The 27525-nt window shown below is 40.4% G+C and overlaps 1 protein-coding gene across 2 annotated transcripts in view; it reads left to right on the plus strand.

Moving 5' to 3' along the window:
* Positions 1-27525, plus strand: part of SCFD2 (sec1 family domain containing 2) — a 562438-nt gene that overhangs the window by 481502 nt on the left and 53411 nt on the right. The window contains exon 6 of one of the 2 annotated variants that reach the window (XM_033214691.1): positions 10512-10616. The exons of the other annotated variant lie outside the window; for it this stretch is intronic. Within the exon in view, the coding sequence (XP_033070582.1) occupies positions 10512-10616 (105 nt within the window). The remainder of the gene's footprint in view (positions 1-10511; positions 10617-27525) is intronic. 2 annotated transcript variants of the gene reach the window in all.

Consider the following 27525-nt stretch of genomic DNA (forward strand, 5'->3'; position numbering starts at 1 on the left):
ATCCCTCTATTTTATTTACAACACTGCACTCTCCCACCTCAGGGTTCCAGCCTCTGCTGTATCCATTATAGACTTGGGTAGTATAAGACCTTTAAATCTGTGTTATTCTCTCTTCCCTGATCCTGTGTAAAGAATTTTTTGTACGTGATTTTTTGTGATTCACATGATTTCTTCTAGGATTTGCCTGCTGCCCTTTTTTTTTTTTTTTTTTGTCTATTTTTCTACTTGGTTGTTTGCATTTTTCCAATTGATATTCTTATTAATTTCTTTGTTTGCTTATGTAATCTTTTGTTGGTTTTGTGTTACAAATACCTTATACTAGCTTAAGGCTTACCTTTTCACTCTGTTCATGGTATCTTTCAATTTTTTTCTTTTATTTTAAAGTTTTGGCCCTTTCACATTTAGGTATTTAACACACCTGGGTTATTTTCCATGAAATCTGTAATCTAGGGATGAAATTTTATTTTGCAAACACCGTTTGCTAAGTAGTTCATCTTTGCCTCTACTGAATTTCAGTGCCATCTTTGTGGTGTATCAAGTTTCCATATGTGCGTGGAACTGTTCGTGGACCCTCTGCTTTGTTTCATTCATCTAAATGTGTCTATCCCTATGGCAATACCACCCTGTCTTAATTACTATATGTATATAATGAGTCTGTTCTTCACATTTTTCGTGATTATTCTTAACCGTATGCTCTCGCATAGGTGTCTTAGAATCAATTTGTAAAATTATACATACACATTTCACTGTGATTTTCATTGAAATTGTACTGAATTACTAGATTAATTTGTAGAGAATTGGTATTTTTACAGTACTAATGCCTGATGGAACCTGAGTTTCACCTGCCATAAGCCTATGAAGGCTGGAGCTCACTCTTAATAATGAAATGACTTCTGGCTTCTGTCTGTCAGTTTCGCCATAAATGGAAAGCTCTTTCTGAATGGCCATCCTTGACTGAATCTTGAGTTCATTACAGCAGATATTTTTCTTGATGGTGAGCTGAAGGGAGAAATGATTATTGTAGTGCAATTTGCCAAGACTTTTTTCTAGCTGAGTGATCAAATATATGTAATTAGGGAGAAGAAAGCCTGTAAGAACAATGCAAGAGCCAACTCAGCTCTGACAACTGAATCCCTGAGATGGCCTGAATGAAAGCGCTCACATCCACCAGGGCACAGTGAGCAGCCTGCATGGGCTGGAAACTGTCAGCAGGACAGGGATGCAAAAATAGAATAGGACAGTGCCTTCGAGCCTGCTGAGGTTGATATGCCCAGCCAATTTCATTCCAAAGATTATTACCCTTTTCTTCTGATGTCTACTTTCCTGATCCTCCCAGCTTTCCAGCCATAAGTACCTAAGACTCAAAGAAAAACAATGTAATAACGCTAATGTAAGTCCTGAATAGTAATAACGCTAATCCTTTGTTCTAGTAGCTTCCAATCCTGGTAAATGAGGATTTTTTAAAGATGAGAGCCTATTTCTTTTAATGCTTAAGATTTTCTAGAAATTAAAATAAGTGGCTTTATTATGGTAAACTACAGAAACATAATTAATATTTTTGGTTAAGGAGATAAAAATATAGTGATTGTTTGTGACCATAATCATAGTTGTTATGATGGTAAGTCATTTCTCTTTGCTTAAGAAGGAACTCTGAATTTTAGGTATTTTCATCAAACTTTTTTTTTTTAGAAGTAAAGGACAAATATTCCTAACCTTTTTAGAGTTAGAATACTTTGGTAATTTTGAAACATGCCATTTCCTATCCTTCTGAAAGCACTCAATGGAATATGTTTATTTTTTAAATGGAAAATTTTAGAATCTTTTCCTATGAGATCTTGAGGATCTTTTTGCCATTCTGAGATAAACCTATGATGTTCACGGCTGATAATCACAGCTTTAGAAAATGCATTTTATACCAAGAAGGAAAACATAGCTGGCAAAGCATCAGAACTAACTGTGGTATTAAAAATGCAGATCCCTGGTACCATGCCAAGAGATTCATTAGCTACCTGTGATAATTTTCTATGCTTTTGAAGCAAGAGTCTTATTGTCTCAATTTTTTGCAAATGACCTATTTCATTTTTCCATGATGGTTACTTATTCCAAATTCACGTGCTTTTATTTTCTTCTAAAACTAAAAAAGTTAGAAGATTATTTTAAAAGGATGCAGCATTTGCTTTTTAAAATCAGTTAATTTAGGGAAAAGAAAAGAATATAACCCCCCAAAATGTTTGATATATAAATTCCAAACTCATTATTCCTTCTTGAAAAAAGAGAAAGGAATGTTAAAATTCTCATGAGTCTTTCTCATGAGAAAGGTTGGAGAAAAAGAGAATTAAATTTAAAGTCAGTAAAATAATTATCCCATTTGAAACTTGTTATTTTTCATGACTTGGAAAGTATGCCCAGGAATATCTGATAACTGAAGCCTCTGAGAAGGCAGTGTCCTAGCGGGGGCTGTAACTCTCTGTTGATAAGGATTCCTGTCCCTTTGGTTTTGTTTGTTGGTAGTGGTGATGTTTTTTGAATTTGAGTCTTGCCCTTGACATTAGCAGAAGTACCTCTCATTTTCCCATGGATGAACACTAAGTATTGATGTAAAAAGACACATCTGTGAAAAGGTCAGTGTTAACATCCTCATACTCATTGCCACGACAAGGATATGGAATTATTTTACCAGACTAAGTTAAAATATATGTGTTGAGGAGGAGAGATGTGGGCTGGGGATATGAAAACAAGGCATCCCAACCAGATTTTCTGGGCTATGCCTTTAGTTCTCTAAAGAAAAATAATTTAAATATATAATTAAATAAGATTCATAATGCTTATAGCATGCGAATATGATCTCATGAAATTTAAACAATAGAGATAAAAGCACAAGTCCCTCTTGAGGTCTCTTTTTCTAATTTCACCCCTTTCCATATGTAACCCCTTTCATCAGTTTTGATGTAGTGTTCTACATTGTTTTGTAAGTATTCACATACAAATTTATCTGCAAAGAAATGCTTAGAAGTATATAGAGCTTTTTAAAGCATTATGACATAATATTCTGCATATTGTTCCACAGCTTGCTTCTTCCACTTAATATGTCTTAGTTATTTTCAGACAACTCTATAGACCTTTTTTAGTGACCACATAGTATTCCATATTATTAATTTAGTCATTACTTATTGATACAGGAGTTGGTCAAGAAATACCTGCAGCTAGGTGGACACGGAAGGTTTGGTTATCTCTGAGTAGCTCAAAGACATTGAATGACTGCAGGGCAGGGAGTGGACATCAGAAGGAGGCCACCTTCTCCTTCCACCAGTTGACTTGGAGGTTACTTCACCTACCTATAGCTCTGCTCAGAGGGATGTCTCTGATCAAGCATTAGGCAACAGTGCCCAGGCACTTTACTGAAATATATTTAAAACTAAATTAGGAAGTTGAAATAGCTTATCTTATGATGTTAAACATGTGAAAAGAGAGACCAGGCAGTTTTGTCCTTGAGAGCAAAATTCAGATGATAAATTTGTCATTAGAACAACAGGCATAGGTAATTCAATCTTTTAAATAAAAGAGTCATGACATCTATCTCTTTACAGTGTTGCACAGTTCTCTGGCATGGGCTCTAAAGAACTGAATAATATAGTTAGCTGTTATCCTTTTCTGTCTTATGGTCTCTTTCTTTAGTCCTTAACCTTACTTGTCATGGTTCTTCTCTTAAGTTCCAGCTATTTGGGCATAAGAAGGAACTTAACATTTCTAAGACATGGTTGTTATAAAAGCAATATAATTTCAATGTCTTCTCCCACAACCACAGACCTTTTGATATAAAACTCAATAACATTGTTGCAGTATGGAAATCTTTTGTCAAATGAGATAAGCAGTAATACATAATTCGTATGAATAAAGAAACAAGAGAATTCTCAGTCTTAGTCCACTCTGACATAAAATAAATATTGAGAAGTCTTATGATATAATTATATTAATCCAGATACAACTAATAGAGACAGAATGTGTTTAAAATTACAAGTGTTATCTATCATTCAATAAAGCCCATTGAGAATATTTTTAGTGCTTATTATCCTTGTCAGTTTCTAAGACTGCTAAATAATTGTTTGCACTTTTAACATTTTGACATCCTGGAGCTCTTGTAGTTAGGCTTTCATTTCATGTGATTGTTTGGTAAACAAATGTTTTCAATGGACTAAAAATAAAGGTATACCATGTGTCCGAATTCAGCCCTCCCACATGGTTCTATTTTAGGCACATTGAAGGGCTGGGAGAAGAACGAGGAAGCCAAGATGGGTGATACAGCACCATTGCATGGTGAGCTCAGGGTCTCTCTTCATGTCAGCCCAATATGCTAGCGTTTGGTTTGAATGTGTCCCGTCCAAAATTCAAGTGTTGCCAATAAAATAGTATTAAGAGGTGGGGTCTTTAAGATGTGATTAGACCAACAAAGCTCCTCCCCTATGAATGAGGATTAAGTGCCCTTATAAAGGGGCTCTACGGAGGGAGTTGGTTTTCTCTTGCCCTTCCTGTTAGGGATAAGGGAAATTCACAAAGTTAGGATATGGGCACAAGTTACTCACTGCATGATAAGTGCTTGAAAGCCAGATTAATACTATATATCAATTAAAGAGAAGCTACAGTTGGTTCTACCCTGTGAAGATGCAGCAAGAAGGCCCTCACCTGGCACTTTGACATTGACTTTCCAACATCCAGAACCATGCGGAAGTAAATTGATGTTCTTTATTAATTACCCAGTCTGAAATACTCTGTTATAGCAGCACAAAACAAACTAAAACGTATACCTAGCATAAGTTTAATGTCTATCTTCAACAGCGTTTTTGTTTTGTTTTGTTTTGTTTTAAGGCATGAGTTACTAACAGTTTCTTTCATATGGGATGTTTGGAATTCAGCACATTCCGTAAGGCATACTCTTGACACTAGTGCCAGAGAAGCTGGGGGCTGTAGCTGGCCTTCTTGTGTCAGGCATGCCATCTTGAATCATTGGGCTACTCCCACACCTTTGTTTTGTTTAAATTATTTTTTACCATTTTAGAAGATTTTATTTAGTAGTATCAAGGTAAAGTCAAATTCAGATAGTACCAAATTCCCTTGTGCTTAATGACTTTTTTTTTTTTTTTTTGCTTTTACTTGCCATGGCAGATTTATATAGGTCATATCCGTAGTTATCTATCAGCTTTCATATATAGGCAAATACCATTTTCATGAGGAATATTCTTATATCAAAATGCTCAGAATATTTCCAAGGCCAAGCCACTAGCCCACTTGTTTTGAGTTATATTAAGTAGAGTAAAATACTTTTTCCCTGGACCTTAGTCCGTCTCCCTTCTGTACTTCTTCTCCTGAGATGTCATTCATTGAGAGTGCTACCTAAAGGTAACTTTAACAAAGCTGCCTTTCTCTTAGTGTCAGGCACTGTTTCAAGGGCTTTCCATGTAGTAACTCATTTATTCCCCCCAACAACCCTATGAAGGAGGTACTTTTATCACTCATATTGAATTTATGAAGCCCAGGGAAGTCAGGTAACTTGCTCAGGCCCCCATAACTAATGAATGGCAGAACAGGACTCATAACAGTCTCCCTGGCTCTGGAGGCCTTGCTCCTAACAGCCGCATGATTCTACCACTCCTAAGTCAGCACTTCCAGCTAAGATAGTCACATCTCTCCAGATCAGCTCCCAGTTCCTCTAGCATGACATTGGCACTGGAATCAGAACTCTCAACTTCTTTCAAACTAGCACATTGCTTTCCAACTTCTCCGTTATGTCCCACAACCCACTCTCCCCCTTGTCCCTTGGCTAAAAACTAAGAAGCTAATATTTTGCCAAATATTCTGTAGCTTCTGCTCACTCTTTCTTTTTCTTTGGCAATCAACTTTCTACCATCTAGAGTCAAGATTTTAGTTCTTTTCCTCCACTTTCTGTATACTCTAGTCCTGTAACACATAGACACTAGAAAAATCTTTCCTTTCATATACCATTTTCATCAAACTCTTGGCCCTGGGAAAGAATCAGCAGTAGCTTCTCTTTAATTAGTATACGCGGGTTGAACATCCCAAACCTAAATTCAATATGCTCCAAACTCTGAAACATTTTGAGCTCTGGCATGATACTCAAAGGAAATGCTCATTGGAGCATTTCAGATTTCAGAGTTTCAGATTAAGGATGCTCAACCAGTAAGTATCATGCAGACATTCCAAACCCCAAATCAAAACATCTTAAATCTGAAGCACTTCTGGTTCTAAGCATTTTGGATAAGGGATACTCAACCTGTAGTATTAACATGGCCTCTTAGCATCCACTGTGCAGTGGGTAACTAGTGCCCACATCCTAACTTTGTAAATTTCCCTCATCCCTATCAGGGCAGGCCCTCTGTTTAAGCTAGGCAGTCTGTTTCAGATGGAGCCATTCATTCAACAAGCATTTGGCATGTGCCTTCTATGTGCCAGATAAGTGAACCAGCATGAGTGTCTGGCTTCCCAATACTCCCTGTCCAGTGATGAAGACAGTTAGGTTTAACACAGTGGAGTGATGATTCAGCATTGTATTTCTGGGATCTTCTTAAGACTACCAAGGGAGCATCTCAGCTCCTGGGCAAGGAGTCCAAGAAGTTGAGTGTTTCGTTTTCCACCCTCTGTTATATAGAAAGACCCACCAAAAGAAGCAGAAATAAATGTTAGAAAAGCTATCCATCCTCTCTGCCATGCACTGCTTTGTTTATATTTTTAGTACTTATTACATTCTAACATTTACTTACATATCTATTTGTTCATTATCTGCCTCCTCAGCTAGAATGTAAGAGCCATGAAACAGGTATGTATATTGTCTTATTCACCATTACATCCCCTAGAAACTACCTGCTGCGTAGTAGGTATTCAATTAATATGTGCTTAATTAATTTTGTCAGCTGAAAAGATCTTTCTGGAACTATGTTGAAAAGGGGTGTGAGGCTACCCTCTCTTCTGCAGGAAAAAAAGAGTGCCAGGATTTAGCATGTTTTTTTATGGCTTGGATAGAGGGGCTCAGAACCTAGGCTGTAAAACTGCTATCTAGGACCAGGAGGAATCAAGGGAGGTGTCATGGGAAAGGGGCCACCTAAGCTGCTATAGCAGAGAGAAGGAGAGTTTTCCAGGCACAGGATCAGAAGGGCATTTCTAACAGTGGAAAGAGTGTGCCCAAGGGTCTTAACCAGTCCTCCCCAAAAGAACATGCTCATTCCTACTCCCATAGGGTGGTGTCTACTGTTTCTACCTTAAAATGCTCATCCCTTCCACACTTTCTATCAGTTTGTGTCTTCTCCTGTAAGTGCTTAGTCCTGCGATAAGAAGTCCCTTTGCCCATTACCACAAAACAGATTGTTCCCTGGCTGAGCCCTCAGAAAAATCAGTTTAATAGGGACATAGGGGTGCCCTTCTGAAATCTGCACTCAGGAGCAGTGGCTCATGTTTCCTGTCATTTCAGCTACATTCCTCTTTCTAGCTGCAATTGGAATCCTTAGATTACAAGAGTCCTCCCAGGTCATCTTCTAATCTACCTTATGCATTAACCCTTCTATAGTTAGATTGTTAAACTGCCCAGATATGGACCGTGCCTTTAATTTCTAATGTGGGACTTATTTCTCTCTCTAGATCCCATGGTCCTGCATTGTGACCTAGCAGCCCCCACTCTGACATTTCCACTCAGGAGAGCCATTTATTTCTTCATTTCCAAGTGGGAGGGATCTCTCTGTGAAACTGAGAATACAGATCTATTAATACATGCTGAGTGTAGTCAGAACTAGCCCCAGCCATTCTGGGGTCCTTGGCTGGGCTTTAAAGAGGCTCAGTCCTCTTGATGCTTTACAGCACCTGAGGTTCATTAGGCACCTTTCCACCCTCATGGCTGTCCATTCTGTCAGGCGACCAATCAACATTTATTGAGTGGCTCGCAGGTCAGACACAGTAAAGTTCTGATAAATGTGACCAAGAGTCATAGCCCAGCAGGGAAGACTAGCAAGCAAATTGCCCTTCTGTCCTTCTGAGTTGGCGGGTGCCAGCTGCCCTAGAGGGAATGTAGGCTCCCTGCTTGGGTTTGAATTCCTAAGCCAGCTGGGCTGGGGACTGCTGTTAACAGCAGAGCAGAGCTTCTTCCCTTGATTTTCACAGGTGACTTTGATGTCACCAGCCAGTGGCAGCATGCTACCATAGTTATGTGTGCCAGGGTGAAACGTGTGGCATATTCTTACCAAATGTGTGCAAATCTGGACAGGAAGAGATGATGACATTGATGGCGCTTCTCTGTTTGACTGTTATTCCTCATTTATTTCCTAGCTTTCCTTTCTCTGCTTTATTTTTTTTTTCATTTTTTCTTTCTTCCATTCCTTTGAGTGTACTCTTAAGTCTAACCCCATCCTTACCCTAGTCAAATAGCTCTTATCACACCATACTGAAATTGCCACTTTACTTGTCTGTTGCCCACACTAGATTGTCAGCTCATCAACAGAACTGTCTTGTTCACTCTGAGATTCCTAGCACAATGCCTGACACACAGTAAGCATCCTATTCCTTTTAAAGAATGACTGTGACTGAATGTCTTTCCCTCCTAGTGTTCCTATGTTTGGCCCTTAGAGTAATCTAGTTACAGATGCTTTTTATAGACAACATAGCATAATCACAAGATTCAGACAAGCCTGGACTGGAAACTCATCTCTGTCACTTACTAGCAATTCTGAACATCAGTTTCCACAGAAATAAAATGGAAATAGTACCTACTTCTCAGTATTACCAATAACAAGAAGATTAGGTGTGATAACATGTAAATATCTAAAATATCATAATGGCCAATTAATGTTTGTTTCTATTTTCTTTCTAATTGGCTGTATAGATCCTTTATTCATTGTTTTTTTCACCTAGAATGTGCAGGGTTGGCATTTGTATCTATTAGGTTGTGCTAATAACAAACAACCCCAGAATCTCAGTAGTTTAAAACAATGGCTGGTTTCTTCACTGTGCTCTGGGTCCACCTCAGGTCTGTGAGGGTTCTGCCAGACATCCAGAAGTCCCCTGGCTTCCATGTTACTGAGGCAGGTGAAAGGGGAAGTGGTCAATTAGACACTGGCTTTTAAAGCCTTCAGCTCAGAAATGGCACATGTCCCTGCCACTCATGTTTTACTGCCCAATCCCTACCTCATTCAGAGAAGAGTAAAATCCTACCACACACCAGAAGAGGAGAACTGGGATATTGTTGAACACCAATGAAGAGTCCAGCAATATTTAAGATGAGTTGACTTTGAAACACAATGAAACCTTATTCATTTAGGTTACTTTGATCTAGATTGAGAGTGAGGATCGTTGAACAAAAGAGTAAAATCAATAAAATTGTAATGGCAACTGCTTAGCCTGCTTAAGAGAATAAAACATTATTTTAAGGACATTAAGTGTTAGTTATTAGCTATAGGGCACTTGAGTTGGAATCTAATTTTAAGTGTTCATCACAACAAGCAGTAGAGACCTCTAATATTACAGATTAACCCTAGTATCAGTATGTATTTGCAGGTAATAAAAGTGCAGTTTCTAAGTAACTCGTAGGTTTGTCATACTTTAAACTGATCTTTCTCCTAGCGTTTATTTAAATTTGGACTATTTTACTGTGTTTGTACTATACTTTTTATCATAGTCATTTGTATTGATTTCCTGCAATAGTAGAAACATAACATTTAGGAGTCTGGGCTCTGGACTCAGACTGCCTGGGTTCAAATAATGGTTCTGTCATTGACTGGCTGTGTGGCCTTAGGCAAGTTACTCAACCTCTCTGCCTTATTTTTCTCATCTGTGAAATGGGGATAATGCTAGTACCTACTTCATAGAACAGCTCTGAGGAGTAAATGAATTAATACATATAAAGTACTTACAACAGTACTTGGCACATAGTAAGTGCTCAATAAATGTAACTATTTTCATCATTTTTAGGCACAGTGAAGAAATGCAGAGGAAGTATGATACAGGCAGAGGTTTTTATGTTTTGCTTGCTGTTCTGACCCATGTTTAGGACAGTGTCACATGGCAGGCACTTAGTAAATATTTGTTGAGTGAATCAATGTGTGAGCACTACCTTTGTGAAATTTAAACGTCGGCTTAATTCTTAACTACTTTATTGGAATAATAAGAACATTTCCTTTCTTAAAGCTACCTTGACCAACCTTGAATTTTCAGGATCCAGAATGAACCAGTAACTAACCTCACTGGCCAAGGATTTTCAGTTTTTCCTTCACTTGCCAGCTCACTTTCAATTAAATCCGGCAGAGGTGCCAATGTCAAGCTTCTGAGATTGGCACTCTCCTCCCTCCTCTTCACACGCTCAGTTGGTGACTCTGGCATTACAGTATTGACCCTCTCACAACAGAGGCTGGTGACAATGAAGCCATGCTATAGCTTCCTCCTATAACAATTCGGATGATTATTGTGTTTCATAATGTGGCTTTCTGTCCCATTGAATTTCATCATGTTCTTACTGTCAGGAAGGGATGGAGGAGACATTGAAATTGGACATGTGGAGTGCAGAGCTTGTGTGCTCTCTACAGGAGCCCCTTGCAGATGGTCTGCTTCTCTCCTGGTGCCCCCACATAAGTCCATGCATCAACCTAATAAGGTGTTCAGGCTTGTGAATGTGCCTTCCTTTCCAGCCTTCATCCATGTGCATGCTCTTTTCTCTCCTGCTCCTTTGTCTGTGACTCTGTACATGCCCCCATGTGATCTGGCCCTCCCTGCCTCTCTCACGTGTTCTGCATTCCCTACCCCTCAGCCAGCCACTTGGTCCCCTTGCTCTTCTAGAACTTAAGCACATTCCTGCCTCAGGGCCTTTGCGCTTGCTGCCCTTCTGTCCAGAAAGTTTTCCCCCAGGTATCTGTAGTGTTTGCCTACTCACTTCAAAAAGTCTCTGCTAAAATGCAAACTCCTCCAAGAGGCCCTTTTTGGCCACATGTAAAATATCCCCTACCTCCATTTTTCTTCTAAGCACTTACCTCTAATATCACATGATTTATTTATGTGTATATGTCTGTTTCCTACCACTGAAGTGTAGGCTCCGTGAGCACAGACAATATACCTTCAGTGCCTAGCGGTAGTCAGCACTCAATAAATATTTATTGAAAGGAAGGAAGATCAGCTTATAGCTAAAAAAGACACGAGTTGATTTAAAGTCAACTTACAGGAGAAGACTGAGTAAATAATGGAGTAGACAGTACAAAGAAGTTGCAGAAGTGAAGGTGATAAATGAATGATTGAAGTTTGGGAAACATGGATCTAGCAGCTACAACGTCCGTGAGCTGAAGGAGGCAGAGGAGTGGAGAGGAGTGCTCTGGAGTTGGCTTCTAGAGTCAGGCTTTGAAGGAGAAGAGCAGGTGAGTCAGAGCTAGAGGGACCAGCCTGACATTGGAAGTCTAACTGGTGTTCACCAAGACTTGAGGAGAGAACTGAAAACTGAGTTGGCAGACAGACTTGATGGGCGCTCAGGAGAAGTGAAGAGGTATTTTAGAGTTTTATTACTAAGACACTCATTGACTTAGAAAGGCTATGAATCAGTACTGTGGCTGACCTTGTAAATTACAAAACTATATGTACCTGACCGCATATTTCAATGGCAGAGACAATATATCAGGTTTTTTCCCCACTGCTGTTAACCTTGTTCAGACATATGGAAATCCTGATGACTGCATTGACTAATGAAAAATGAAATGGAGGCTGTGGTTTTTTCCAGGCATCAAGGAAAGGAGGGTAAGTTTAAGCAGGTGGAGCTGTGGCACCCAGTAATGTTTATTAGGGAAAGTTAATCCAGGTACCCAGCAATAAATTACATCACTACCCAGGAGTCAGCCTTCCTCCCACCAGCCAAAGTGAGCAGTCATTTAGACAGCCATGAAAAAGGAAAGGAAGGCTGGGTGCATTGGCTCACACCTGTAACCCCAGCACTTTGGGAGGCTGAGGCAGGATGATCATCTGAGGTCAGGAGTTTGAGACTAGCCTGAACAACATGGAGAAACCCTGTCTCTACTAAAAATACAAAATTAGCTGGGCGTGGTGGTGCATGCCTGTAATCCCAGTTACTTGGGAGGCTGAAGCAGGAGAATCACTTGAACCCGGGAGGCAGAGGTTGTGGTGAGCTGAGATCATGCCATTGCACTCCAACCTGGGCAACAGAGCAAAACTCTGTCTAAAGAAAAGAAAAGAAGAGAAAAGAAAAAGGAAAGGATGAGATAGATATGTGTTGCTTCTCAGAACTTGAATTTGTTTTGCATTGGGCAGGTCTATGCAAACCTACCCCAAAGTCTGAGGAAGCTGAGATGCCAAAGAAAGAGGCTGACATATCCAACTTCTTAGAAAGAAACATTTAATAGGGACTTTAAATGTTTAACAGAAGCCATGTCTGTGTCTCAGGCAGTGGTGAGACACAATGGTGGATCCCCATGCCATTAACCCCCAGACCCAGGGTTTACATACCATAGGGGAGGGCTGGTTCAGAAGGTATATGTAGAACAATCAAAATATTACAACATCAAGGATATTTGACCTAAGGGCAGGATTTACAGTGAGTATGTGCTCTTACACAAGGAACAATCGATAAACTGGAAATCTTAGAGGTCTTCCTGGAACAGGTGTTGATCAGGAGCCAACATGGTAGATTAGCTTTCAAGGTGGAATTGCTTCAGTCTCCACACAGAATTTTGTTGTTGTTCTTGTTAATTAAACACTTATATTATTTAAAAATCAAAACAGAAGCATATAAAGTGGAAAAAGAAATCTCCCATAATTCCTGACACAATAACACTTAACAGGCAATTGTTTCATTCAGCAACTGTTTATTGAGCTTCTTCCATATGCCAAGCACAAGCACTGTTTTGGGAAGCTCCTATTCATTGTAATTAGAGATCTTTATTCCCACTGGACTTACATTCTACTGCTGTGCAATGCAATACAGTAACCACTAGCCACATGTGGCTATTTAGATTTAGTAAAGTTAAATACAATTTGAAATTGAGATCCCGTGTCACACTGGCCACATTTCAAGTACTCACTGGCCATATGTAGCTAGTGGCTACTGTATGGAACCACACAGGTATAGACTATTCATCATTGCAGAAAGTTCTATGGGACAATAATGTCCATTCATACTCTTCAGCAACCAACTCTTGTCGCTTAATCTGGCATGGTCATCTTTTATCAATAAATACATCAAACACATTGATTTGTATCCTCCTATTAATGGATATTTAATTCCAGTTTTTCACTATTATTAACAATATTGCCATGAACATCCTTGGAACTTACATCCTTGTGCATTTCTCCAACCCTTTTGAAATTGTCCCTGCACAGAAACAAGTGAAAGCCTAGAAATCCTAAATCTTTGCGATAACTCAGTTAAGAGTTCAAATAGTCCTGTAAACAATGAGATTCATCTTAGTTATCTCTGCCAGAGGCTGAAGGAAATGAGTGAGTATCTCCATGGGGGCTTAAGTCTGGAGTGGGGTTGGGCCAGGTAAGGAGTACCTAGAAGGCTGCAGATAGCAGCCTCTGTACCCCAGCAGGAAGTCTAGCCCTGTCCTCAGGGTCAGGGAAGCAGAGAGAGCTGCTGCTTTCTGTCCTACTTCTTCCAGATCCTAACCCTGCTTGCAATGCTACTTGAATGTGCTTTGAGCCTAAGTGACTTTCAAGAGGGAGATGTCTTTCCGTAAGCTTCCCTGATTTTTCTGCATTTGTTTCTGGAATCCACTTTCAAGGCTCAGCCTTGCCTCAGAAAGGGATGAGAAGAAGGGGAATATTTCCACCCTTCTCCTCCTCACCACGGCCCACTGGCAACCCTCTCTGGACTGCGTCCCAACTCTGAATCGAGCATGCCTAACCTATACACTAATTCATGCTGCCTCCAAAAGAAAATAGAGAGAAGTGATAGATAAGGGGCCTCATTAGGGGGGGCTTAAATTTCAGGCATAGTGATGCTGGCTCGGTTCAATGGAGATTTACAACAACAGGTGCAGTGGAACCTTAGATTGGGGCAGAGAGTGATTTGTGTGTGTGTTGGGGGAGGGGAGAAAGTGGGGGCCTCATCTGATCTGTCTGCTACTGGAAGAAAAATAAACTCAAATTGCCCTTCTCTTCTAAGAAACAAAGGGATGAAAGAAACATTAGGCCACTAAGCTTCCCTTTTATTCTTGCCTCTTTCTCAAATAGATTACAAAATAATCCCATATTATTGCCTTCCCCAAAAATATGGAAAAAAAAAGACACTACTATTCCCCCAATACTTACAGAATCTTATGATAACATGGTAAGGCTGGACCTCAAGAAACATAATGGGAAAAAGAAGATTTTTAAAGAACTCTTCCAAATAACAGTGAGAACAAGAGGTGGGGAAGGCAGACAGTAGTCTGAAAGGCTTTTAAGTATGCCATGACTTGGTCTTCTGATTCCATCCTTTTCTGCAAATGGACAATTAGTTGTGACAGAGATTTGTGTAATTAGCAGACAAGCTAAACTCTGAATGACTTATTCTTTGTAACCGAATAAGAAAAGCATTTTCCGGCCGGGCGCGGTGGCTCAAGCCTGTAATCCCAGTACTTTGGGAGGCCGAGGCGGGCGGATCACGAGGTCAGGAGATCGAGACCATCCTGGCTAACACGGTGAAACCCCGTCTCTACTAAAAAAATACAAAAAGCTAGCCGGGCGAGGTGGCGGGCGCCTGTAGTCCCAGCTACTCCGGAGGCTGAGGCAGGAGAATGGCGTGAACCCGGGAGGCGGAGCTTGCAGTGAGCTGAGATCCGGCCACTGCACTCCAGCCCGGGTGACACAGCGAGACTCCGTCTCAAAAAAAAAAAAAAAAAAAAAAGAAAAGCATTTTCCAGGGGCACATCACAGCCAGAAGTGTCACCATATGACTCCCACACTGTACTCCAATTTTATTGGCATTTCTAAAATAAAGTATAAGCTTGTCTCTTTAAACAAATCACCATGTGAGGTGGCCCTTTGGTACTATTTTTTAAACCAGCAACAAGACTGGTCTTGGGCTAAGATTCAGAAAAGAGCAGAAATAGTATACCTGATGTCATTCTTCACAGCTTCCTTCTTGGCCTGCACCTCCAGGAAACCTTCTAGGTGGTCTTCTTGGGGGAGCCCTGGGGCCTCTGCTGCAGCTGCATCAGGTAGAATCCTCCTCCCACACATATAGCCACACATCTTCGTGATGAAAAATAGGGGTAGACAGTGTGGAGGGTAAGAAGGTATGGGACTTGTTGCAGGAAGTGGCACATGGGATATGCGTCCTGGAGGGCAGGAGGGATCAGCCTCCAGCAGGTCTCAAAAGAACTATCCACAGAAGATGCATCTGGGCTTCCATGTCACTGTCTCTGAGAAGCTGGACTGGCCCGTTCATTCTGAAACTATACACTGGGGGAATATTTCCTGCTAAAATCAAATTATGGCAGTCTTTTCCCAATTCAAAGAAAAATAAAGTAAGCAGATCAAAATTTCCTCACCATAAGTTTTCATCTATCCTGTGTTTTCTTAACTTCATTGCTGCTTCATCTTTTGTAGCACCCTCCACTCCCTACTCTGAAAAAAAAAAAAGAAGAAGTAAACAAATATTAACAGGAAAACCGCCAGCTGTGCTTAACTCATGGGCAAGTTGTGGTAACTCTTTTCTGTACCTTGTTTTCTCCTAGTTCAGAAGACGAAGGCAGTGGTAATAATGTCATAGTGTTCTTCTATCAGGTGCAGCGTAGCTCCCCGGGCTCTACTGCCCCACAACTTTTGAAAACAAGCAGATCCAGATAGTCTCTCAAGTCAGCTCTGAGAGTCCAGCAAACCATTTTAAGCTATTCAGAACCACCAGAAATGTCAACACACTTTGAGAGGGAACTTATTATAGTGAAAATGGCAAGTTTGTTATTCAATAGAATTAATTCAATGGACTAAAAACAATCCACCTTTTAGGAAGCACTCCTAGTGAGATATGCCTGTTTGAGAACTTGGCTGCAATTCCTAGTAGGAGACTGTGTGCTGCCTTCCTTGGGAATGGGAAGATTGATGAACCTTAGCCTGGCATAAGTGGCTGTATATGGGCATTTCCCCCACTTACAGTAAGTTTAATTGCTGGAAAAAGGGCCCAAAGTCAAAATGCTATAAGAGATCTGATTTTCCCATAGTGACAGCTGATAATAGAACATTAGATAACTGATCAAAAATCTGATGCCTACCTTTTTAAAGAAATAACCTCAAACATTGTATTTCAGTTTACTCTGAATGCTGAACTTCAGAATCTCTTTGTCTACAGTGTATTTAGATTGATTTAATAGACAACCTAATAACCAACATATGAAATTGTATTAATTGCTGTGATACAGTATCATGATATTTTTTATAGTCCTCCACACTTCCCTTATTTAACACATAAAACCTTTGGATAAACTGTTATTTTACAATTATGGTAGTCAGAAGATTAGGTAGAGAGATTTTTCACATAGGCAGCTTAGAGAAAAGTTTTAGAAATAGTTGGGGTTATTCCATTGTTTTCGTGATTATCTAGGATCGTCTATTTTTCTGCCTCCTTGATGCTTCCCATTTGTCAATTTTTGCTTTCATTGCAATTGCTTTTGATGTTTTTGTCGTGAAATCTTTGCCCGTGCCTATATCCTGAATGATATTGCCTAGATTTTCTCCACGTGTTTCTCCTAGTTTTAGGTTTTACATTTAAGTATTTAATCCATCTTAAGTTAATTTTTGTATAAGGCATAAAGAAGGGGTCCAGTTTCAATTTTCTGCATATGGCTAGCCAGTTTTCCCAGCACCATTTATTAAGTAGGGAATCCTTTCCCTACTGCTTGTTTTTGACAGGTTTGTCAAAGATCAGATGGTTGTAGATGTGTGGTCTTATTTCTGAGATCTCTATTCTGTTCCATTGGTCTATGTGTCTATTTTTGTACCAGTACCATGCTGTTTTGGTTACTGTAGCCTTATAGTATAGTTCCAAGTCAGGTAGTGTGATGCCTCCAGCTTTGTTCTTTTTGCTTAGGATCGTCTTGGCTATACAGGCTCTTTTTTGTTTCCATATGCATTTTAAAGTAGTTTCTTCTAATTCTGTGAAGAATGTCAATGGTAGTTTAATGGAAATAGCAGTGAATCTATAAATTACTTTGGAAAGTATGGCCATTTTCACAATATTGATTCTATCCACGAGCATGAAATGTTCTTCCATTTGTTTGTGTCCTCTCTTATTTCCTTAAGCAGTAGTTTGCAGTTCTCCTGAAGAGGTCTGGCACATCCCTTGTAAGTTGGATTCCTAGGTATTTTATTCTTTTTGTAGCAATGCTTCCTGGAGCAGTACAGATGTTCAGGATCAAAGGGCTGCTTGTCCCAGTGCCTGCATCCCCAACAGAATTCCCGCTTTCTGGGCCTCTCTGGCAACTTTGCACCCTGCCAGGCAAACCTGCATTTAAGACTGTGCAGGTTCTGAAGCCTATTCCCAATGGTTTTCCTTCCTTCAGGCTTCCCACCACGTGATTTCTCACAAAAAGCCTCAGAATTCTAGCTGGGCAGCCTCTTGCAACCATGTCACATTTTCTTTTGAATGCACAAGTCTTTCCATATCCATCACACATCCCAAACCTGCCTAATAATAATAGATTTCACCTGTCATTTTCCCCTTTAATCACCTGTTTTAATAAGCCGAATTTGCTGGAGGCTTTAGAAAGTAGTGCAGCTGGTTTTTGTTTTGTTATATTTTTAAGGTAATAGCTGATACATATAAAAATTACGTGATCTGTGTGGTATAAAACATACTTATGTAATAAACACCTGTGAATCTACTACCCTATCCTGGCACTTTGCTTACCTGCCTCCAGATGAATCTGCCTTCCTCACCCATCTTTCTCTTTAAAACAGAGAAGGAGAATGATAAACACAAACTTCAGAGTTTTTGTCACATATGTGTGTATACCTAAACCATGTATAGTTTAGTTTTGCTTGTTAAATAGACAAACAGAATTTATCAGCCAATTGAGGTTACTCTTCTCAAGTAGCCTTTTTGGGAATTTATCCACTTACCCATGTAGGCTGCAATTGCTCAAAACCGTCTGGGAGCTCTTTGTTTGAAATTTCATGCAGAGACAGTTTATCAGCCACTCAAGAAAATCAGTGCTGCTGCTTTATGTCATTTTTTGGTCTGATTTAACTATTTTTTCTATAACCACTCTATTTTCCCCACTCACTTATTTAAAAACTATGCAGTGAATGTCTTCTGTGAACTAACCACTGTACTAGGCATGCAAGGAGAGTCCAAAGTCTCTGCTCCCACTGGAGCATGTCCTCACGCCTCCTCTCGCCTGTCTTCCTTTGTCATTTGAGCAATAACTATAGGCTTCAGACTGCAATAACTATGGGAGCAAAAACTATAGGCTAGGAGACTCCAAGACACCAAGCAGGATCCAGAGGGGAGACTTCTGGGAGGACTTCAAGAAGGAGTCCCCCTTTGTGCATGCCTATTTGTCTTTGGCCTTTTGTGACCTCAACTAGATAGTTACAGCTGTAATTTTGTTAGTCTGCCTTCCTCACTAATCCAGGCCTCTTTATATCATTACCTCCACACCTGCTGAGGCGCCCTGCTGTGTGGTACGTAACTCAAGAACTCTACAATGAAGGGGAAAATTATCCCTATAAAACCTGATGTCTGACAACCTAGATTATAATTTTCTTGAGACAGAGTCTCACTCTGTCACTCAGGCTGGAGAACAGTGGTGATCATAGCTCACTGTAGGCTCAAACTCCTGGGCTGAAGTGATCCTCCCACCTCAGCCTCCCAAGCAGCTGAGACTACAGGTGTGCACCACCACGTTGGCTTTTTTTTTTTTTAATTTTTTGTAGAGACAGAGTCTTGCTGTGTTGCCCAGGCTGGTCTCACACTCCTAGCCTCAAGTGTTCCTCCCACCTCGGTCTCCCAAAGTTCTGGGATTACAGGCATGAGCCACTCCACCTAGACTATAATTTTTTTATGTTAGAACTTAAAGCTACATTAGGTTATAAAACATGAAATTGATGACAGATACAACTGCCTGGGTAGTATAAATATAGAACCTCAGAAATATGTACTTATATGGTTTTGATTTATATAAATTATATGTAATGTATCTAATAAATATATGTATATATAATAGATATAATTTATACATTCTAAACCAGCCTCCACTTGACCCAGTCAGGTGAATGGAATCACTCACACTTCACAATCCTTTTATAAAATAGGACTAACACCAAAACCCTGACCAATCACAGCTCTAAAGCTGTGTCCATGTCCTGTGCACACCTGCTCCTCCCAGCTGAGTTGTGTGTTTCCGAAAGTCAACTGTGTTTGTTCTCAAACCTGTGTGTGCCAGTTGTACTTGTTATTAAGTTGCAAGATTTAATTAAATGTTCTCACATACTGATGAAGTATGAACTCTAAAAGAAAATTGTCTCAGTGAAAACCAAATTGGATGTTTGTGAGAGACTCAGTAAAAATGGGTCATTAATAAAATGCTTTTGAATTAGGTGTGAACAAGGCAAATGTAAAAGATTGAAGAAAACAATTTAAAATCTAGAAGAATTCTGTCCTCAGATTGTGCTGCAGGTGTCTTTAACTTCTGGTTCCACTTTAAATGGGATTGCATATGGTATGTCAGAAATCCTACATGGTAAATAATGTTTTTTTAAAAAGAACTCTAATCAGCAGACAATACTAAAAAAAAATAAAAAATAAAAAATAATTACCTTGGTCTGTCATCAAAGGATTAGTGAGTGAAAACACATTTATATTTTAATTTAAAGATTACATATATGTATATATAGTTATACATATGGAGGTGTGGATAGAGTAATTTAGAAATGTTTGTAAGAGAAAGATTGATTTTCCATGATCCCCCTCTTTTAATGACTTTTCCAATCACACATCAGTTCAAGCATATTTGGAAAGAGGGCTTCTATTGTTTATTTGCCTCATGCACTTCCCGGGACTGTCCTACTCAAGAGGGGTTTTATACAGTCAGCGTTACTAGAAAATTTCAGATATGATGCCACTTGCTAAGGTTTATTTGGTTTTTACTTCATTTAGTTTTGTTTTCATTTGCCAAACATTTATTGAAAGCCCTGAGAAAAGACTCCATTTTAAAAACAATCATTTGAAAAGAGAGAAAAGCTGTTGTCAGACTGCTGGATGGATGGGGGAGGTCGTGACCCCCTGTGCTCTGCCCTCTCTGGCTGTGTCACACCTCCAAGCCAACCCTTTCTCTCACTGCCCCAGGAGCTCATGGAGGTGGCCCCTGCTGCGTTGGGGCTTGCTGAGAGGAAGGCAGGCAGGAGTGCAAACTAGAAAGTGGGCCTGAGCTTCTCAAACTCAGGCCAGTGGAAATATGAGACCAGCCTTAGACCAGATGAGAAAATAGCCTCTTGACCAGAGTTAAAGTGTATTTTTTGACCCTGGCTTTTCCCAAACAGATGTGAGGGGCCTGAGGGGCCTTTAGAACTGTGCAGATAATGATATCAGTAAATAGGGAGACATTTCAAATCCTACTCTAGCTATGCCCTCCTACTCACAGCTTATCAAGCCACACGTGTGCATGCTTTATGCTTGACCTGCATAAATGCATATGTGTACAGGCACATACACGTGCAGGCGCGCATGTGAGTGTGTGTGTGTGTGTGTGTGTGTGTGTGTGTGTTTGAAGGCCTCAGGTAAGGGCTACTTCAGCTCGAATCCAGACTGAAGTACCCTTCTGATGAAAGATGTTTTAGTTTCCTAAATACCTAAGTAATGAAACCAAACTTAAGGAAACCAGGTTCTTATGAAAAGGTGACCCAAGCACCAGCAAGCTTCAAGACTATTTCCTGAGAGGACCAAACAGAAGAGAACTAGGTAGACTGGAATACGGAGTAGAGCTTCATTTCAGCCATCCCAGAAGGATCATTAAGCTGTTCTGTTTTCTCTCCATTTTAATTGTGTTGCGGCTGGAAATGGACCCACACTATGTGTCCCTGCGGTGTACAGAGCCATGGAAACCATTCCTGTCACTCTGCTGAAGGAAAGGGGCTTCAGTAAGTGGAGAAGGGTGAGGGGGGAATGGAGGAAGTGTAGATGCTGACACAGGAGCCCTATTTTGTTGATCTGAGGGGTAACTAGACCCCTGCCCAGGAGGTCCTCAAGCCCTCTAGAGAAAGAAATTACAGGGGCATGAGTCATCCCCCGGTTATGCGAGAACATAGGGCACCCTAGGGGATTGAGGGCCTCCCCTATCAAGAAGTGGGCAACTGAAGTACACAGACTGTGCTTGGCTAAAGGTTACAATCAGCTTCTGGCTTATTATCTGTTTAACTAAGTGGATCAAATGAGAATTGACTGGAATTGGACACTTAAAGTTTCCTTACAAAAGGCCGTTATCTCATAAGCTGGCTTAATGGAACAGCCTGTCAGGGGCTTATAAGAAGTAACTGAATACAGCACCTTACAGAGCAGAGATTCAAAGAAGGCTGTGCAACCAGGCCCGGGATACCTCACACCTCGTGTGGCCAAAAAAGAAGGATCTAAGGTGTAGCTACCAACCACATTGTTAGCATCTAACCCAGAGACAGACCCAGGTATTCCCAAAAAGAAAGGTATTTGCAACTCCCTCCATTTTAGCATCTCTTCTGTTTAAATGTGAATTAAGTGTTTTGTTGATCATATATGGCCTTAGCAGATATGAAATAGCACATACAGCACATATGTATATAATAGCACATTAGCATACATATATATGTGGCCTTAGCAGATATGAAAGACAGCAGAGGGGGCGCCCAAGATGGCCGAACAGGAACATCTCCAACCTCCAGCTCCCAGTGTGAGCGACACAGAAGATGGGTGATTTCTGCATTTTCAGCTAACGTACCGGGTTCATCTCACTGGGGTGTGTTGGACAGTCGGTGCTGGTGAGCAGTGGCAGCCTGACCAGCGAGAGCTGAAACAGGATGAGGCATTGCCTCACCTGGGTAGCACAAGGGGGCAGGGAATTCCTTTTCCTAGCCAAGGGAAACTGAGACACACAACACCTGGAAAATCGGGTAACTCCCACCCTAATACTGCACTTCACCAGGGTCTTAGCAAACGGCACACCAGGAGATTATATCCCACACCTGGCCTGGAGGGTCCCACGCCCACGGAGCCTCCCTCATTGCTAGCACAGCAGTCTGAGATCCAACTGCAAGGTGACAGCAAGGCTGGGGGAGGGGCGCCCACCATTGCTGAGGCTTAAGTAGGTAAACAAAGCCACCAGGAAGCTCGAATTGGGTGGAGCTCACCTCAACTCAAGGAGGCCTGCCTGCCTGTGTAGACTTCATCTCTGGGGACAGGGCATAGCTAAAAAAAAAACAGCAGACACCTCTGCAGATGAAAATGTCCCTGTCTGACAACTTTGAAGAGAGCAGTAGTTCGCCAGCATGGAGGCTGAGATCAGAGAACAGACAGACTGCCTGCTCAAGTGGGTTCCTGACCCCTGAGTAGCCTAACTGGGAGATATCCCCCACTAGGTGCAGACCGACACCTCACATCTCATATGGCTGGGTACACCTCTGAGATGAAGCTTCCAGAGAAAGAATCAGACAGCAACTCTCGCTGTTCAGCAATATTCTATCTTCTACAGCCTCCGCTGCTGATACCCAGGCAAACAGGGTCTGGAGTGGACCTCAAGCAAACTCCAACAGACCTGCAGCTGAGGGTCCTGACTGTTAGAAGGAAAACTAACAAACAGGAAGGACACCCACACCAAAACCCCATCAGTACGTCACCATCATCAAAGACCAAAGGCAGATAAAACCACAAAGATGGGGAAAAAGCAGTGCAGAAAAGCTGGAAATTCAAAAAATCAGAGTGCATCTGCCCCGCCAAAGGAACGCAGCTCATCGCCAGCAAAGGAACAAAGCTGGATGGAGAATGACTTTGACAATTTGGGAGAAGAAGGCTTCAGTTGATCAAACTTCTCAGAGCTAAAGGAGGAACTACGTACCCAGCGCAAAGAAACTAAAAACCTTGAAAAAAGAATGGATGAATGGATAACTAGAATAATCAAAGCAGAGAAGACCATAAAAGAACTGATAGAGATGAAAACCATGAAACAAGAATGACGTGACAAATGCACAAACTTCGGTAACTGACTCGATCAACTGGAAGAAAGAGTATCAGTGGTTGAAGATCAAATGAATAAAATGAAGCGAGAAGAGAAGTGCAGAGAAAAAAGAGTAAAAAGAAATGAACAAAGCCTCCAAGAAATATGGGATTATGTGAAAAGACCAAATCTACATCTGATTGGTGTGCCTGAAAGTGATGGGGAAAATGGAACCAAGTTGGAAAACACTATGCAGGATATCATCCAGGAGAACTTCCCCAACTTCGTAAGGCAGGCCAACATTCAAATTCAGGAAATACATAGAATGCCACAGAGATACTCCTTGAGAAGAGCAACTCCAAGACACATAATTGTCAGATTCACTAAAGTTGAAATGAAGGATAAAATGTTAAGGGCAGCCAGAAAGAAAGGTCGGGTTACACACAAAGGGGAGCCCATCAGACTAACAGCAGATCTCTCGGCAGAAACTCTACAAGCCAGAAGAGAGTGGGGGCCAATATTCAACATTCTTAAAGAAAAGAATTTTCAACCCAGAATTTCATATCCAGCCAAACTAAGCTTCATAAGTGAAGGAGAAATAAAATTCTTTACAGACAAGCAAATGCTGAGAGATTTTGTTACCACCAGGCCTGCCTTACAAGAGCTCCTGAAGGAAGCACTAAACATGGAAAGGAAAAACCGGTAGCAGCCACTGCAAAAACATGCCAAATTGTAAAGACCATCGATGCTAGGAAGAAACTGCATCAACTAATGAGCAAAATAACGAGCTAATATCATAATGACAGGATGAAGTTCACACATAACAACATTAACCTTAAATGTAAATGGGCAAAATGTAAATAGCCAATTAAAAGACACAGACTGGCAAATTGGATAAAGAGTCAAGACCCATCAGTTTGCTGTATCCAGCAGACCCACCTCACGCACAGAGACACACATAGGCTCAAAATAAAGGAATGGAGGAAGATCTACCAAGCAAATAGAAAACAAAAAACAGCAGGGTTTGCAATCCTAGTCTCTGATAAAACAGATATTAAACCATCAAAGATCAAAAGAGACAAAGAAGGCCATTACATAATGATAAAGGGATCAATTCATCAGGAAGAGCTAACTATCCTAAATATATATGGACCCAATACAGGAGCACCCAGATTCATAAAGCAAGTCCTTAGAGACTTACAAAGAGACATAGACTCCCATACAATAATAATGGGAGACTTTAACACCCCACTGTTAACATAGACAGATCAACGAGACAGAAAGTTAACAAGGATATCCAAGAATTGAATTCAACTCTGCACCAAGCGGACCTAATAGACATCTACAGAACTCTCCACCCCAAATCAACAGAATATACATTCTTCTCAGCACCACATCACACTTATTCCAAAACTGACCACATAGTTGGAAGTAAAGCACTCCTCAGCAAATGTAAAAGAACAGAAATTATAACAAACTGTCTCTCAGACCACAGTGCAATCAAACTAGAACTCAGGACTAAAAAACTCAATCAAAACCGCTCAACTACATGGAAACTGAACAACCTACTCCTGAATGACTACTGGGTACATAACAAAATGAAGGCAGAAATAAAGATGTTTTTTGAAACCAATGAGAACAAAGATACAACATACCAGAATCTCTGGAACACATTTAAAGCAGCGTGTGGAGGGAAATTTATAGCACTAAATGCCCACAGGAGAAAGCAGGAAAGATCTAAAATTGACACCCTAACTTCACAATTAAAAGAACTAGAGAAGCAAGAGCAAACACATTCAAAAGCTGGCAGAAGACAAGAAATAACTAAGATCAGAGCAGAACTGAAGGAGATAGAGACACAAAAAAGCCTCCAAAAAATCAGTGAATCCAGAAGCTGGTTTTTTGAAAAAAGTCTTTCCTAGCAAGACTTATAAAGAAGAAAAGAGAGAAGAATCAAATAGATGCAATAAAAAATGATAAAGGGGATATCACCACCGACCCCACAGAAATACAAACTACCATCAGAGAATACTATAAACACCTCTACGTAAATAAATTAGAAAACCTAGAAGAAATGGATAATTTCCTGGACACTTACACTCTCCCAAGACTAAACCAGAAAGAAGTTGAATCCCTGAATAGACCAATAGCAGGCTCTGAAATTGAGGCAGTAATTAATAGTCTACCAACCAAAAAAAGTTCAGTACCAGATGAATTCACAGCTGAATTCTACCAGAGGTACAAGGAGGAGTTGGTGTCATTCCTTCTGAAACTATTCCAATCAACAGAAAAAGAGGGAATGCTCCCTAACTCATTTTACGAGGCCAACATCATCCTGATACCAAAGCCTGGCAGAGACACAACAAAAAAAGAGAATTTTAGACCAATATCCCTGATGAACATTGATGCAAAAATCCACAATAAAATACTGGCAAACCAAATCCAGCAGCACATCAAAAAGCTTATCCACCATGATCAAGTGGGCTTCATCCCTGGAATGCAAGGCTGGTTCAACATACACAAATCAATAAAAGTAATCCAGCATATAAACAGAACAAAAGACAAAAACCACATGATTATCTCAACTGATGCAGAAAAGACCTTTGACAAAATTCAACAGCCCTTCATGCTAAAAACTCTCAATAAATTCAGTATTGATGGAACGTATCTCAAAATAATAAGAGCTATTTATGACAAACCCACAGCCAATATCATACTGAATGGTCAAAAACTGGAAGCATTCTCTTTGAAAACTGGCACAAGACAGGGATGTCCTCCCTCACCACTCCTATTCAACATAGTGTTGGAAGTTCTGGCTAGGGCAATCAGGGAAGAGAAAGAAATAAAGGGTATTCAGTTAGGAAAAGAAGAAGTCAAATTGTCCCTGTTTGCAGATGACGTGATTGTATATTTAGAAAACCCCATTGTCTCAGCCCAAAATCTCCTTAAGCTGATAAGCAACTTCAGCAAAGTCTCAAGATACAAAATCAATATGCAAAAACCACAAGCATTCTTATACACCAGTAACAGACAAACAGAGAGCCAAATCATGAATGAACTCCCATTCACAATAGCTTCAAAGAGAATAAAATACCTAGGAATCCAACTTACAAGGGATGTAAAGGACCTCTTCAAGGAAAACTACAAACCACTGCTCAGTGAAATAAAAGAGGACACAAACAAATGGAAGAACATACCATGCTCATGGATAGGAAGAATCAATATTGTGAAAATGGCCATACTGCCCAAGGTAATTTATAGATTCAATGCCATCCCCATTAAGCTACCAATGACTTTCTTCACAGAATCAGAAAAAACTGCTTTAAAGTTCATATGGAATCAAAAAAGACCCCGCATTGCCAAGACAATCCTAAGCCAAAAGAACAAAGCTGGAAGCATCACGCTGCCTGACTTCAAACTATACTACAAGGCTACAGTAACCAAAACAGCATGGTACTGGTACCAAAACAGAGATATAGACCAATGGAACAGAACAGAGTCCTCAGAAATAATACCACACATCTACAGCCATCTGATCTTTGACAAACCTGAGAGAAACAAGAAATGGGGAAAGGATTCCCTATTTAATAAATGGTGCTGGGAAAATTGGCTAGCCATAAGTAGAAAGCTGAAACTGGATCCTTTCCTTATTCTTTATATGAATATTAATTCTAGATGGATTAGAGACTTAAATGTTAGACCTAAAACCATAAAAACCCTAGAAGAAAACCTAAGTAATACCATTCAGGACATAGGCATGGGCAAGGACTTCATGTCTAAAACACCAAAAGCAACAGCAACAAAAGCCAAATTTGACAAATGGAGTCTAATTGAACTAAAGAGCTTCTGCACAGCAAAAGAAATCAGAGTGAACAGGCAACCTACAGAATGGGAGAAAATTTTTGCAATCTACTCATCTGCCAAAGGGCTAGTATCCAGAACCTACAAAGAACTCAAACAAATTTACAAGAGAAAAACAAACATCCCCATCAAAAAGTGGACAAAGAATATGAACAGACACTTCTCAAAAGAAGACATTCATACAGCCAACAGACACATGAAAAAATGCTCATCATCACTGGCCATCAGAGAGATGCAAATCAAAACCACAATGAGATACCATCTCACACCAGTTAGAATGGCAATCATTAAAAAATCAGGAAACAACAGGTGCTGGAGAGGATGTGGAGAAGTAGGAACACTTTTACACTGTTGGTGGGACTCTAAACTGGTTCAACCATTGTGGAAAACAGTGTGGTGATTCCTCAAGGATCTAGAACTAGAAATACCGCTTGACCCAGCCATCCGATTACTGGGTATATACCCAAAGGATTATAAATCATGCTGCTGTAAAGATACATGCACACGTATGTTCATTGCG

Source organism: Trachypithecus francoisi, unplaced genomic scaffold, assembly GCF_009764315.1.
Source record: "Trachypithecus francoisi isolate TF-2019V2 unplaced genomic scaffold, Tfra_2.0 Lachesis_group1, whole genome shotgun sequence".
NCBI classification, from domain to species: Eukaryota; Metazoa; Chordata; class Mammalia; order Primates; family Cercopithecidae; genus Trachypithecus; species Trachypithecus francoisi.